The sequence below is a fragment of the Vanacampus margaritifer genome, chromosome 2 (genome assembly GCF_051991255.1).
Source record: "Vanacampus margaritifer isolate UIUO_Vmar chromosome 2, RoL_Vmar_1.0, whole genome shotgun sequence".
NCBI lineage: Eukaryota > Metazoa > Chordata > Actinopteri > Syngnathiformes > Syngnathidae > Vanacampus > Vanacampus margaritifer.
The window spans coordinates 14,272,147-14,286,249 of NC_135433.1; the positions used below are offsets into that span (position 1 = coordinate 14,272,147).

The window sequence follows — 14,103 nt, forward strand, 5'->3', positions numbered from 1 at the left end:
AGCCCTGTGGCACATTGTTGCCTCTCGCAGGCCAGTTTGGGTCCTGCGTAAAGTTACCCCCTCCCCACCACCCATTCTTTTGAACATGAGGGTTGTTGAATGTACCATACTTTTGTGCTCACCTAGACCAATGTTTCATAACCTTTATATATTACATATTACAAAAGTCTCATGGCACTCCACCAAGCGAAAAGTATATCTACGAATAATGACCCAGGCTTATTCAGAATGAATCTGGGCCTGTTTAGTTGGCGGTAAAAAAATATATATATGTTGCACAAATAGCAACAGGTTGTCAAATTTAAATTATTATTTATTATTAATTCTGAAAATGAGTAACGAGTTACAATCTAGTTAAATTTGTGATAAATTGTGAGATCATCATGATTTCGAAAGTGAACCTCACGTTCAGCAAGGAGATAGGATGAAGTGCTGCTGTGAAACACGAAAATCAGGGCATAATTACCTCTAAATTTACCTAATATACCTCTTTTTTTTATTTTTGAATTTCCTATTTTGATAGTTTGAAACGTAAATATAATAGAAACCGTGTTCCCCAAAATATTTAATATCATTTCAAACTCGTTTTTCACCTTTACCCTTAAAAATAAAAGGATTACAGATGATTGGTGCTCGTGCGCGTGCGTTTTGTGAAAACTCTCCCAAACTTTTCTTCCACCGACATTTCAGGATAGACTTAGCTCCTCCCCCGACATTCAACGATGTCGTAATGTATCACCTCAACATGCTTCCTTGACACCAGTTACTACTTTCCTATCAGCCAAGGCTTTGGCCCCATCTAGTGACATCTTCGATTGTTGTAGAAAGAACACAAATTACATAATTGTGTGCTTTTTTAAGTGTATATCCAAGGATAGCTACACTGGAAAGAAAACATCAATGGTAAATTTGTGAAGTGAACCGCAAATAGATTTTGAAGAATATTTGATACTCCCTATTACTGCCATGAAAAACACGTTTTGATACAGATAAGCAGATAAGCAGGGTTGTTTGCCAAATGTAAATAAGCAAGGATTACCATTAATAATGGGTATAGGTTCCCCTCCAAAAAGGGTCCACTCTGTACTATTTTTTCGAATTTTTGTTTGGTGGTGCCATGAAATATTTCAAATGTCAAATATGTGCCTTGGCTCATTTGAGGTTGACGAACACTCCCTAGACTACGACACAGACGATACAAAAAGAAGATCGTGATTGGTGTCGGTCGGCTGCGATTCCGCCGTTTGTCACATTAGCTTAGCCGCGGAGGACGCGCGCGAGGCAGACGACGGCGGCTCCGTCGCTGGCGGTAATTGCGAGTCATTCAGCCTGAGTGAGTGGCGGCCCCCAGGCTCCTATACTCTCTGCGGGGAGCGCAATCTCCCCCGGCCCTCCCCTGGCTCCGGCTGGCGATTACCAGCCTGTTACCGTGACAGCGCTTTAATGCCGCTTCCTGTGGCGGTGCGGGGTCACGCTCGGCATAAAATAGCACGGGCGGGAAGGGGAACGTTTAAGTGGGATCTGAGCCATCATTTCAGCTCAAACAGGTGACTGCTGACAGGGCAGAGTGTCAACCAGCCAAACATTATACATAATGATCACATCATTCTGCAATTAACTATAAGTGTAGTGCAATTGAAAATAATAGAGTGGCAGCCTGTTTTAGCCGCTCCAGCCCACTATGGGCTTTTCTTTTCTATGGGCTTTTTACCTGTTTGTGTTCAGAACCTCAGTGTTTCTTCTACTGTCTAAACATGGGCCTGGATGCTGCAAGTTGTACTGGCTCAGAGCCAAGGCTCATGTTTATAGTCGAGATCAGCTGTTAGCGCTACATGCTAACACAACGACGGCTACAGGCGTGTGACCCGAGAGTGAGCTGAAGTTGAAGAGACGAGTGACGTTGAGCAAGGCGGAGACGATGTCAACCCGTCATCGCGTTTTTTCTATCATGGCGTATGTATATATATATATAGCATTATATATATAGCATTTATTTAGCATTAGCTAGTGAGTTGAAATAAAGGCACAACAAGGCAGCTTTATTCATACATCATATTTCATACACAAGGAAAACTGAATGTGCTTCACACAAACAAACACAAAACAAACACAACACCTAAAAGCATTTACAAACAAGACAGCATTCAGAAGCAAAGCAGAAAAACTAAACAAAAGTAGCTTAATCATACATTGACAACATCTAAACACATTAACAAAAAACATTTAAAAGTAAAGGAAATAAATAATAGCAGTTTTATAAAAATTACTAAAATACAGTACTTTGATATTGATTTGTTAAAAATGTTTAAGAGATCTCAATCATAGGTGGAAAAGCAAAGCTTTTAAACTGGATTTAAAAGCATTTATTGCTCGAGTAAAAGTCCTAAAGGACCTGACATTTACTGAACTTACGTTTCCAAAGTAGTTTTCTGACATTCATTGTATTCAGGTATTGGAAGTAAAAGTATTTTATAGTGTGGAGGGGAAACATATTAGTACAGAAGTATAGTGATTAATGGCGAAGTAAAGGGCGGATAAGTGAAAATTCAGTAACAGTATTTATACTCCATTACATTACAAGACTGCGATGATCAAAAACGGCACCTCTTTGTGCTTGCTGGCGTTAATAGAGATCAGTGAGTGTCTTAAACCAGCTTTTAAAGCATGATGAAATTTGATTTCAGTAAATCTTGTTATCTCAGTGAAAAAAATGAGCTCTACTCATCTTCTCTGCGCAAACGTGTTGCGATAATGATTTAAACGCTATCTGTCGCTTCTTCATATATCTGTGAAAGGAGCAGATGAAGTGATGCGGGCTGACTGTGCCTGGGCAGAGCTGAAAAGCTGGTCCCAGTCCCGGTGAGTTGAATAAGCACTCGCTTGTCGTCTCTGTCGCGCTGAAATCTTCATCTCTAATACGACATCAATTTTTAATTAAAGAGCGGCGCAGCTCACATGTCTTAAGTGTCGGCCCAGCTGCTTTCTTCGCTTTTCTCCCATGCATCTAATAAGCTCGCCATGGGAGCGCTCCCGTGTTACACGATTAAAAGTCTGAAAACGGCTTTTGCCCTTAGAACTAATTATTCCTCTGTATTGTGTGCAGGAGGGGAAAAAAAGGTAATTTCAACAGAAACATTTGACTCCTGATGAATCATTTACTTCTTTTTGGGTGGTGCGGTGGGGGTTAACACACTCACCACCTTTTCATTCTCAACTCTTCACCCACCGTGTTCCGCCATTGTGTGGTCCCTGAAGACCGGTTCATTTTGTATGCTCGGCAGGGCGAGCGCTTCTGAATTGGCTATCACGTTTCTGCATGATAAGATATCGACCAGTCGGCGGAGGGCGGGAGGCACGACAGCGGGGTCTGTCCCCAGATGGAAAGCAGCTTTAAATGACACTACGCCTGCCTGCTAACTTATAAAATTCATCTTACAGTATTTTGCCCCATCAATTTCTGTGGCATTGGAAAAATGAAAATTAACGTAAGAGGTGTGAAACGAGACTTGGCTAAATGCTCATGTCACAGTCTTGTTTAACATTTCGCCGCTATGCTCAAATAGTACAGCACTGCAAACCTGCAGAAGTTTCTCAAGAGGCCGTGCTGTGAAAGACACAAGCCTGCCATTTTGGTTGGAAGCAACCGTTTTAATTCAATTTCATGACAAACTCATCCATGAGATTTTTGTCAATGGCAACCAAATTTGAACCACGTATCGTATACTGTCATTGACAGATGGAAGTGCGTGGAAGTAGGGGTTTATTTGTTGCGTGTGGGTGGAGCATTTTGATGACTCGTGATAAGTCATGAAACTCCACAAGGTCAATGAAACTGAATAGGCATGTCTACAACTATTTTCAAGGTCAACCCTGACACACCTGCCAAATTGCACGTTGTTATGTGAAACTTGTTTCAGAGGCGGAAGTTTCAACAAATGTTTTGTTTTTGGAGTTTCATGTTTTATGCCAAGTTGTCAAGCATTTTTGATGACATGCTCTGTCAACACACAATGACAGAAACTACATGGTCTCACAATTTAATACCGCCTGTCTATCTGGTATCCATATCTATCCATATCCATCCATCCATCGGCTATACCAGGGGCCAGCCACCTTTCTTGTCAAAAGAGCCGTGTTAAGCTAAACAAATAACCAAAAATCTTTCTGGAGCCGCAAAACATTTAAACATTGAGATGAATGAAACAGTGTGTTGTGCTTGATGGTCCAAGAACTTATTAGAGCTGCACCATAACAGAAACATGTGCAGCATCATATGCTTTGAAATTCATTTTCATTAGACTCTTCTGCCTTTCTGTTAAATTTCTGGCATTTTATGGATGTATTATGGTAATTTTATGCCTCTCTTGTTCCTTTATTAGACATTCTGTGGACATTTTTTTCTACCATTTTTTCATGGTCACTTTTTGGACATTTCTACATTCCGTCTGTCTTTTTTTGACAACTTAAAAATGTTGACTATTTTTTGATTATTTAATTATTCATTTCTTATTTAATCAGTAATTCGTTTGAAGAATATTTGATCAAAATTTTTTTTTTTTTTTCAAAAAAAATTGGAGATCCACTGGGAGCCACAGGAGAGGGACTAAAGAGCCAAATGTGGCTCAAGAGCCGCAGTTTGCAGACCCCTGGGATATACCATTTATCTTGTTGTGGGTCGCACGGAACTGAAGCCTATCCCAGCTGACTTAGGCCGAAAGATTGGTCACCAGTCAATTACAGGGCACATAGACAGACAAACAACCATTCACACATTTACGCCACCAAAGAGAGGAAATTGAACCAATGATGCCTGCAGGGAAGTTCCACACACACGATTTTCCCAATGCAATTTAATGGCCGTCCATTACACGTGGATTTTGCTGTTCGCATGTATTTTTGTCATACATCTACTGGGTTGCTGATGAAAATTTTTGCCCCATGTGCATGACTTCTTGAGACTTTTTTGTCATCTACTCATCGACATTGCTACCAAATTTCAAGGTGCTAAATGAAACAGATTTGCTGGGCTGAATTTTCAAAGAGGTGGGACTTTACGGAGTCAGTGTTGTTTGTATGCTACACAAAATGCTGAGAAAGAAATACATAGTAAGAATACTAACTGGGTGCTCCATGACATGTTAGCCAATTGACATTGGGCAATTTTTTTTCTTTGTTTATTGTTAACAGTGATTTTTTTTTTCTACCTATCGATAGTAAATTGATAATACCTTATGCCCACCCCCCCCCCCCCCCCCCCACACACACACACACACACTTTAGTACCCCTCAGTGCACTGGAGACACGTATCTACACATCTTTATACTGAATCCCAATGAGTCACACAGCAGGTGAGCACAACTGCTGCTGAGCTAATAGAGGAAGTCCTGCCCGCAGGCTAAAACTGTCTGACTCATGCACAACCACCAACCTGACGCTGACCAGATCACACACGCCGCAGAGTGGTTCATACACCAGCCGACTGCTTGCACCCCCTCGGGCTCCCAAGCTGAGGTGTCACCACAAAAGCAGAGCAGCTTTTGAAAGCCTTATTTACACCCGGTTGGACAGCCGAGTTCAGTTCGAAACACTTTGGAAGGCTGAAGCCATATTGTGTGACATCATAGCATAGCCAAGATACCTAATTTCAATTGGCGAGATCCCGAGTAGGACGAAAAAAATGACACCCGATTTCATGTCAGTCAATGAAACTAGTGTGGGGCAGAATTTTTTTCTGACTTTCTAAGGGGCACTACTGAGGGAATTTGGTGGTGTGTTTTTTTTGTGTGTGCAAATTATGATTTGGGGACTTAATTGTTACTTTTTGAGAGTGAAGTGTGAGGGGGAAAGCAAGTGGGTGTAACCACCGCCAGGGAATTGTAATTAAAATCACTCCCTCCTAGGAAATAAAGTAAAAAATCCACAGCGGACCTTCCCTCTTGAAATTGTGCACACACAACCTGTTACTGCCCCCCTCGTGTTTGGACAAAAAGTAGACTGCTGTCAGCGCCGTTTAACGCCCAAAGACCGACCTCCTCATCTTCCAAGCTGATCGGGCCTGCCTCAAAGCAAGCCTTTCCAATTAAAGCGGCGGAGCTCAGTTGGATGGATGACTTTTAAGAGGCGCTCTGGGATTCCTGCGGGGGGAATTGAGGATATATGGAGCGGCGACAACAATTATTTTAAAAAGCCCATTTGAGCCGTCTTTCGCGGTCCACATCACAGCGCCCACTCTGGGTCGTAACGTATGTACAGAAAGAAAGTATGGATACATTGTCCATGAATCAAAGGCCTCACGGGCTCTCTCCGTCTGTCTTTCTTTTTCTCTCGCTCTCATGCTCACTCTCTCTTCCTCTCTGTATATTAGAGCTCGGACTCACTCGCAGTCTGCGTTTGCATATTTATTCAGTGTTTAACCAGCGAATCCCGAATCAACTTGATTGGGTTTCTACAGTATTTGTACTTCTGACGAAAAACTGTCAAAATTCCTGATTGCCACCATGCCCCTGTTAAAGACACATAAAAATGAGCCAATTTCATTTAGCTATCTATCTGTCTGTCTGTATCTATCAATCTAATTGACCTTTTGTACTGCAACACCTAGTAATTGTAGAATGGATCTAGTATCACTTACGGGCAACCTCTGTTTTTCTACCGTCCCATGATTTTTGACATTCATGTTGGGTATGAGTGTTTCCTAACATTTACTGCATCAAAGCACCCATTATACATGGAAAAATAAATAAAAATCTCACGGCACACCACCAAACAAAGATTGCGAAATAACGATGATCACGTCTCTCTGATCACGACTCAGTTTATTCACAAATTGAAAAAAAAAATGGATAGTTTACATTGTCATCCCCTGTGATCGCTCTCATCACCCCGGTTGGAAATCACTGGCTTAATACTGTAAAAATGTGGACTGAATAGCAACTAGTTTTGTTCTTTCGCGTCAAGTAATTGTGACATTTATGTAGAATACAATGCAAAAAATGGTGGGCATAGTATGCATCCTTGTAGAACACCAGCGTTTTTTCTACTGAAGCAGCAAATAATTGTGACATTTATAGCTCATAATAAATATGTGGCCCTGGTATATAGCATCACAGAACACTGCCAGTATTAGTTTCCAGGAGTGCCCTTAGTTTATGGTGGTGTTACATTCATTAGACAACTAATTTGCACTAAAGTGTAAAGTTACATGCTCAAGTCTATCACTAAATTATGGAAAAGCTCTCGTAAAGTCATAATTACAGTCAATTTGTATTGAAAAGACTTTCATGCTATGAATGTAAAACAATCAAATGAAAAACAATACATTTGTCCTATTGTAAACTTGAAATCTTAGAATGTTGGAAATGTTGGAAACCAAGAGCCTCCTGTATCTTTTTTATGAGCCTTGCAAGGTTGAGGTCGCTGCCAGATAAGCAGAAAAGACCTAAAAATATGAGCCTTATTCACACAGAGTTTCTGGAAATATTATCGAATGCTGATTGGTCGTTTTAATGTGTTTTTAAGTTTAGGATCGTTGCTCAAAGTCACGATTAATTTGTTTAAAATTATGGTTTAATTAAAAATAACTCTGGCTGCAATTTGTGATAGAGTCAAACAAGCACATAAAATTGCCTTTTTCGTTCTGGTACAAACTGTTCGGCTTACTCCCACTGTGCTCAAAACCAAACAGCTTTAATTAAGGTTAGAAAGTAGAAACATATAAATAAATCTCGAAGTCTCTCTGTGAGCTTCCTTCTGAACAAACTGATGCTTATTGGAATATGTTAACATTGAATGCACACTTAACTGAGCAGACATGCTTGGTGAAGGACGGCTGCTTTTCTAAGGGGATTTAACGGGCACATTGAAACTTGGTATGAAGTGCACACAAGTAACAGGTTGGCCATTTATGGGAACATTTAGGATACACGACAATAGCACTGATAATAATATCTTGATACAGCAATTTTGCAACAATTGGTGTATTTATAACATTTACAATACATTGATAAGCAATGATTTACCAAAGATCACGATAGAGCACTTCTGCGACAATAAATATATCCCTGGCATCGGGCAGAATCGTCGCATCTCCACAAACAATCACTTTTCATGCAAAAAAAAAAAAAAACAGTTTCTTAATTGAGCTATTAACATTCCATCATCAAAGAGAGCAAGCTGTTTCCAAGACTTTAGATGAGTCAGTAATTTGTAGAAATATCAATAGTACACATTTGTGGAAACAAAAAAAAATTAAATAAATAAAAATTGGCCTAATCTGGAAAAGGAGGTTTTCGCCCAATAGTGCATGATATATTACTTATAGTTGATGTTTTGTATGTGTTATGTAATGTGTTTAGTTTCTTTATTTTGACACAGTATTGATTATATTACAGTAAGTAGGCTATACTGTTAAAAAATATATATATATTAAATAAAAAAACTATTCAATATATGTAATAAAAACAAAAAAACTATTCAATATATTTGGGACGGTTCCATCGTTTTCGATCCTCACGTCTGGCTGAATAAGCAAACTATTTAACACTGTTGCTGTTGGTATGCTACGGTACACTTGGATAAGCACAATGCCCAATGAATATATCTACAAAAAAGGAGTGTTGTTGTTATGCGGCAGGATTCCTTAGGTGTACCTATTGAAGTGTCCGCTGAGTGTGTATTTTGTGGCCATTTGCAGAAGGTCCCTGGAGAGTCAGGGTTTCTTTCGTTCTCTCTCGGGGGATTTGCAAGCCATTGCAACAGAAATGATTGCATTTTAAATTATCCTCTTTTTAATTACTCAATTGTTTTTCTTAATTGGCTTAATTCATGAATTACTCCATAATTCATCAATGTCAAGGCGCTAATGAATTACCCATCCCCTGCTGATGTGTTCTTTTTCGTCTTGAATACTTGCTGGGTACAAAAAAGTGAGTGTTAATCCTATTATCACGTGAATGTGAGTGTGTCTGCCAATTATTAATTTTTTTTTTACTATTACCTGAGTATTCACATCCCCCATCTTCCTCTTCTTCTTCTTCCCCCTCCTTTCCCTTGGTTTTCCGTAATGAGGCAGCTGAGCCCGCGGGCTTCCGAGCAAGAAGGAGGAGGAGGATGTTTTCAACTTCCCTCGTGTGACTAAAGAGCTGATTTCTCATTAAAGGCAAATTTATTTATTTATTTGTCCTTTTTTTCCTTTGTGCAAGCACACATGAAAGGCGAGTGGGTGATCCCAATTTAAGACGCAAGAGGGATTTAAAAAAAAAAAAGGTTTTGGACATATTTTTAATGGTATCATACATGCACAATTTTAAACAATCCACATTTTATTATTACAGCCCAAAAATGGTGTAGCGCCCCAGTCCCCAAAGCCAGTTATATGGAGCAACAATAAAATTGCGAGGTTTGTCTATCATGAATAGACCCACAAAAAAAGTTTCAAGAAGCTATACCTGAAAATGAAGTCTGCCCTTTTGGCAATGAAGTTTGATCATTTGCCACAAAGCACTAAACTTACTAACTCAATTCAACAACGTTTTACAAATTCAGCCCCTAACGCCTGTCGTGTTGGTTTCAAGCAACTATTCTAAATTTGACAAATTTGGGCCTTTTTCTGAGAGCCCTTCCAGGTGATTTTGTCTGATGGCACTCAAAATAAAAGAGCCTTCTAAACAGATGGATGATGCCAAATTGTGAAGAATTTTGAGTGTTGGCCATAGGGTGTGGGCGTAGTGGCTTAGCTTGATGACTCGCCATAAAACATGAAATTGGAATAATCAACTCCCAAGTTGTCCTGTGTTTGAGGATGATGAGAGTCATTGGCGCCCCCTGCTGGCAGCAACTGCCATACACATCACACACTCTATATACTTGTCGTGCCTCCCGAATTTTACATCCCCAAAGATCATGGGGTTAATTGCTTATTCATTGTTGCTTGCAGATTGAATTCTTATTATTGCTGGTGGATTCAAAGCAAAGGTCACATTGAGTGGAGTGCATGTCAAACATGCCTAAAAGTACAGCATGTATACAGTACTGTATTTCCTATGATGATAGTGATCACAAGTGCAACGTTCATGATTACATAGCAATTACACAATGCAGTGAGTTCAAATGCTTGAAAGTAGCAGGTAAACGCAAGCTTCCTGAGTGCCCTTTGAATACGAATTTGATGTCATTGAATGTAAAACTTTGGCCCGGCGCATTCGCCTTGCGTTTAAGTTGAGGTATTCATGCAAGAAGTGCATGAAAAAAAAAGTCTGATGGGGTCACATTGAACCTTATTCATAAGTAATGCATAGTGTGAAGAAAAGGAGGCGATGTGGGGAAAATGAGCAGAGAGTCACATACTTCTTCGCGTGATGTCCTGTCACGTTAGACTTTAAGTCCTTTTAATTCATTATTTTTTAATCGACTTCAAACGCGTTTTCTTTATGGACAGTTTGCTTGTTTGCTTTTCAATGTCATTTTCTTACAAAAAAACTGCAAGTTTTCAAATCTATCCATCCATTTTTCTGCCTATGCCAAATGACTTTTGAAGCAAGAGGCATGGGTCAAGTTTAATTGATTATCAAATTCATCGACTGTTTTAATAATCAAGTAGTCGTTTAAAAGCTTAAAAGTGTCCAAATCGTCTGGTTTAAGCCTCTCAACAGTCATTATTTCCTGATTTCTATCGTCATTCATGAAGGCAGACTGATCGTTTGTGTTTAAGCAATATAAGACATTTGCTAACATTGGCTTTTATTTTAGAAAACAATGAACGAAACAGAAACAGAATCAATTTCAGTTTCAAAAAGGTTGGAGAGCACAGTATCAACCCTTCTCGTGTGATATTGCTTAATTGTTGTTTTGTTGAATAAACCAAATAAACAAATATTGGTTAATAAGCATCAACTGAGAAAAAAAATGTGTTTGTAGAGTAGACAAATTGGAAATGTAGGAGGAAAACAGAGAAAAACACAAGAATATTCAAACTCCACAAAACAAATATGTCGAGATTCGTACCTCGATCCTTTTTATTTATTTATATTTATTAATTAACCAAATAAGCATTTTGTTTTGATTTATTTGAAAGGAGCAGGAAGTTGGAGTACCCGCAGAAAAAACGCAAGCACAGGGAGAAATTGAAAACTCGGGATTTGAATCCACAAACTGTCCACTGTGAGGCAAACATGCTAACCAGTAGTCGACTGTTTTGGGCTGTTTGTTTCATATCATTTTATTCATTTTGTTTTGAAAGTTATTGCCCAAATATTCTGTTAACAGACTTGTTTCGGTATTCATTTAATCATAGTACATATTCATATACTTGATATGAATGTGTTGTATATTAGAACACGTCTACGCATAAATCTGTAGTGATTTTCCAAACACTGTCGGCTACTTTGATATTCTTCCCACATGCTGACTTTGATGGCTCCTCACATTGTGTTAATCAACTTTTTAATCAATTTTAAGCAGCCCCACATCCTTCTGTGCATCATTAAGACCCCCACCACCACCACCAAGGAGTGACTTTGTCTTCCTTACCAAACAAGCGGTTCCGTTGAGGAGCAGCAGGATGAAGCCACGCATTGTTCCGCCACGCTTGAAAAGCCACAACTCTTCCCTCCTAATTATTAAGGGAAACAAGAAATCAGCTCCCGCTTCCTCCTCCTGCTCGTCGTCTTCTTCTACTTCTTCTTCTTCTTCACGAGCCTTCGACACAGGGTCCGTCCCGGCTGGCGCGCCGTCCCGTCATGTCTGTTTTCGAGGCTGACCTCTCTTGTGCTCTTTCTATGCCTCAAAGTCCGATTACCTGCAGCTGATGAATTCCATGCCGTTATCATCCATGGCAAGAGCTCCCTGCGTAGTGAGCATCCCCAGGAAGGCTGGGAATGGTGGGAAAGAAGATGGCTTGAGATGCAAACTACGGCTCGGACTGAGCGGTGCTTAGCTTGAGAGGAGCCGAAACACACGTTTTAACACCTCTCTCTCTCTTTCTCTCTCGCTTTCTCTCCCCCCCCCCCCCCCCATCTCGCTTTCTAGCTGCTTTCCCGCCACTCTCGTCCTAAGACCACCTCCTTTTTTGCTTTTTCTCTCTCTCATTACGCTTACGGTGATTCTCTCTCTCTCTCTCTCTCTCTCTGTCTCTCCCTCTCTCTCTCCCTCTTTCTCTCTGTCTCCCTCTCTCTCTCTCTCTCTCTCTCTCTCTCTCTCTCTCTCTCTCTCTCACCCTCTCACCTACAATACAACAGACGACAGGGGTGTTTACACGGAAGTATTGGCACACATCCAGGAAAAGAGTGAAGTAAGGAAACAAAAAGTAAAGTTGAAATGTGAACAAAAGTATTATGATTAGGTATGATCGGCCGGGATTGGGATCAACGCCAATTTCCTTCATTTTGAGGGATGATTGATTGGTGATTGTCCAATCCCTTAAAACAAAAAACAAAAAAAGATCTTGTCCACCAAGCTCTGAAAAAGTCAGCCACTGTCCACTTCTGCTTTGACGTGACCAATAGGATTTTAATTTGGATTTCAGTTACAATAGTGCTTTCTGCCACTTGGCGGCAATAAGGCAAATGTCAGTTACTGACCTGTACACAATAAGTAGAAAAGGAAAGCGAACAGCGAAATTCTCAACTAAGTATTACCTGTAGTTATTTTTGAGTTAGTAAAAAAAACTCAAGACTCTGAACTTAATTTGATGCAGGAATTCTTTGCCTGTTTGGCATCTTGTTGGATGTCAAAGTCCACACATTAATAAAAGTTTTTTTTTTATGATCACATTGTTTCATGTTATTTGATATTGTTACAGCTTTTTATGAGTGTATTTGAGTTCATAATTGAATACAATCATAAGATCTGAATGGACCATTTTGTACAAGAAATCCAAGAATTTTTTTTCGATTTTTTTTTTAACCAAGAATAGGTTAAAAAGAACCCTTGGTTTGTTTTTATCATATTGTTTTTTGCCATTCTTATTTACTATTTGTTTTATTGTGTCATTTACACACATGTATTTGTTTAAAACAGTGAACATTAAACATACAAATAAATAACAAAAAGTAGTAAATTACCGGTATGCCTTTTCATGGACTAACATGGGCTCACATTCACATAGGCAACATGACAACCGTGTCTAAAAACACACCCGCAGATCCGACACAGTTGTTTGATTTAAAAAAATAATAATAATTATATATATACTGAAGGTTTATAATAATAATCAAATTAGCTTTGTGTGAATGCCACAAGTGTAAGCTCTGACATGTTTTGGGAATTATGTTTCTATCTGCTTCAGGAGCTGAGATATCAGTTATTTAGTAGGCATTGAAAATATTGTTGAATATTCAGGATCCAGGGGGGCGGTGGAGTGGCCGATAAGGGGTGGCCACCCATGGCCCAAACCCATTTGTATTGTTTCACAGGTATTGTTCAATGTACAATAAAGCAAAATTGCAACATTAAAGGCGCAGGCTATAAAAACGAGATCGGCAGGTCAGACTTTTTTAAAGATTGGTGATCAGCCAGAAAATTGCAACCACTGCATCGCTAATTGCATAGGTGGGTATGATCAGGGCTGGACTGGCCATCTAGCATTAAGGGCAGATGCCCGGTGGGCTGGCCTCTTTTGGGGCTGTTGCAGTGCTATTTAATTATTTTCCTCCACTTTCCCCCAAGAGACCGACCCACAATTTAGAGGGACCAGCTCATGAATCATTTTACAATATAGATAGCAAACTCAACCAATCAACATCACTCATATGCAGAGGGGGGTAGTAACGAGTTAAATTTACTCCGTTACATTTACTTGAGTAATTTTTTGAAGAAAAAAAAGTACTTCCAAGAGTTTTTTAGTTTTAACATACAATAATTTTTTGTTTTACTTGAGTACATGTGTGAAGAAGACTCCGCTATATTGGGCAACACTAGAGTCGTTACTTTCCCCCTATTCATACATTAGATTTACTTTATTTTTGATGCCGACAGTAGTTCTACCACATGACTGTGTTTTACCAATCAGACGTCGCAACAATAATCACATGACTCCCTACCTTATACCGATCAGACATAACAATGCGGTCACATGACCACATACACACACTTTAGCGGCGGCCCCC

At 39.7% G+C, this 14,103-nt stretch overlaps 1 protein-coding gene across 1 annotated transcript in view; it reads right to left on the bottom strand.

Moving 5' to 3' along the window:
- LOC144045001 (neurexophilin-1) overlaps positions 1-11,943 on the bottom strand; it is a 29,578-nt gene extending 17,635 nt beyond the window's left edge. The window contains exon 1 of the mRNA XM_077559759.1: positions 11,528-11,943. Coding sequence (XP_077415885.1) covers positions 11,528-11,572 — 45 coding nt within the window. The 5' untranslated portion in view covers positions 11,573-11,943. The remainder of the gene's footprint in view (positions 1-11,527) is intronic.
- Between the last annotated feature and the right edge of the window lie 2,160 nt (positions 11,944-14,103).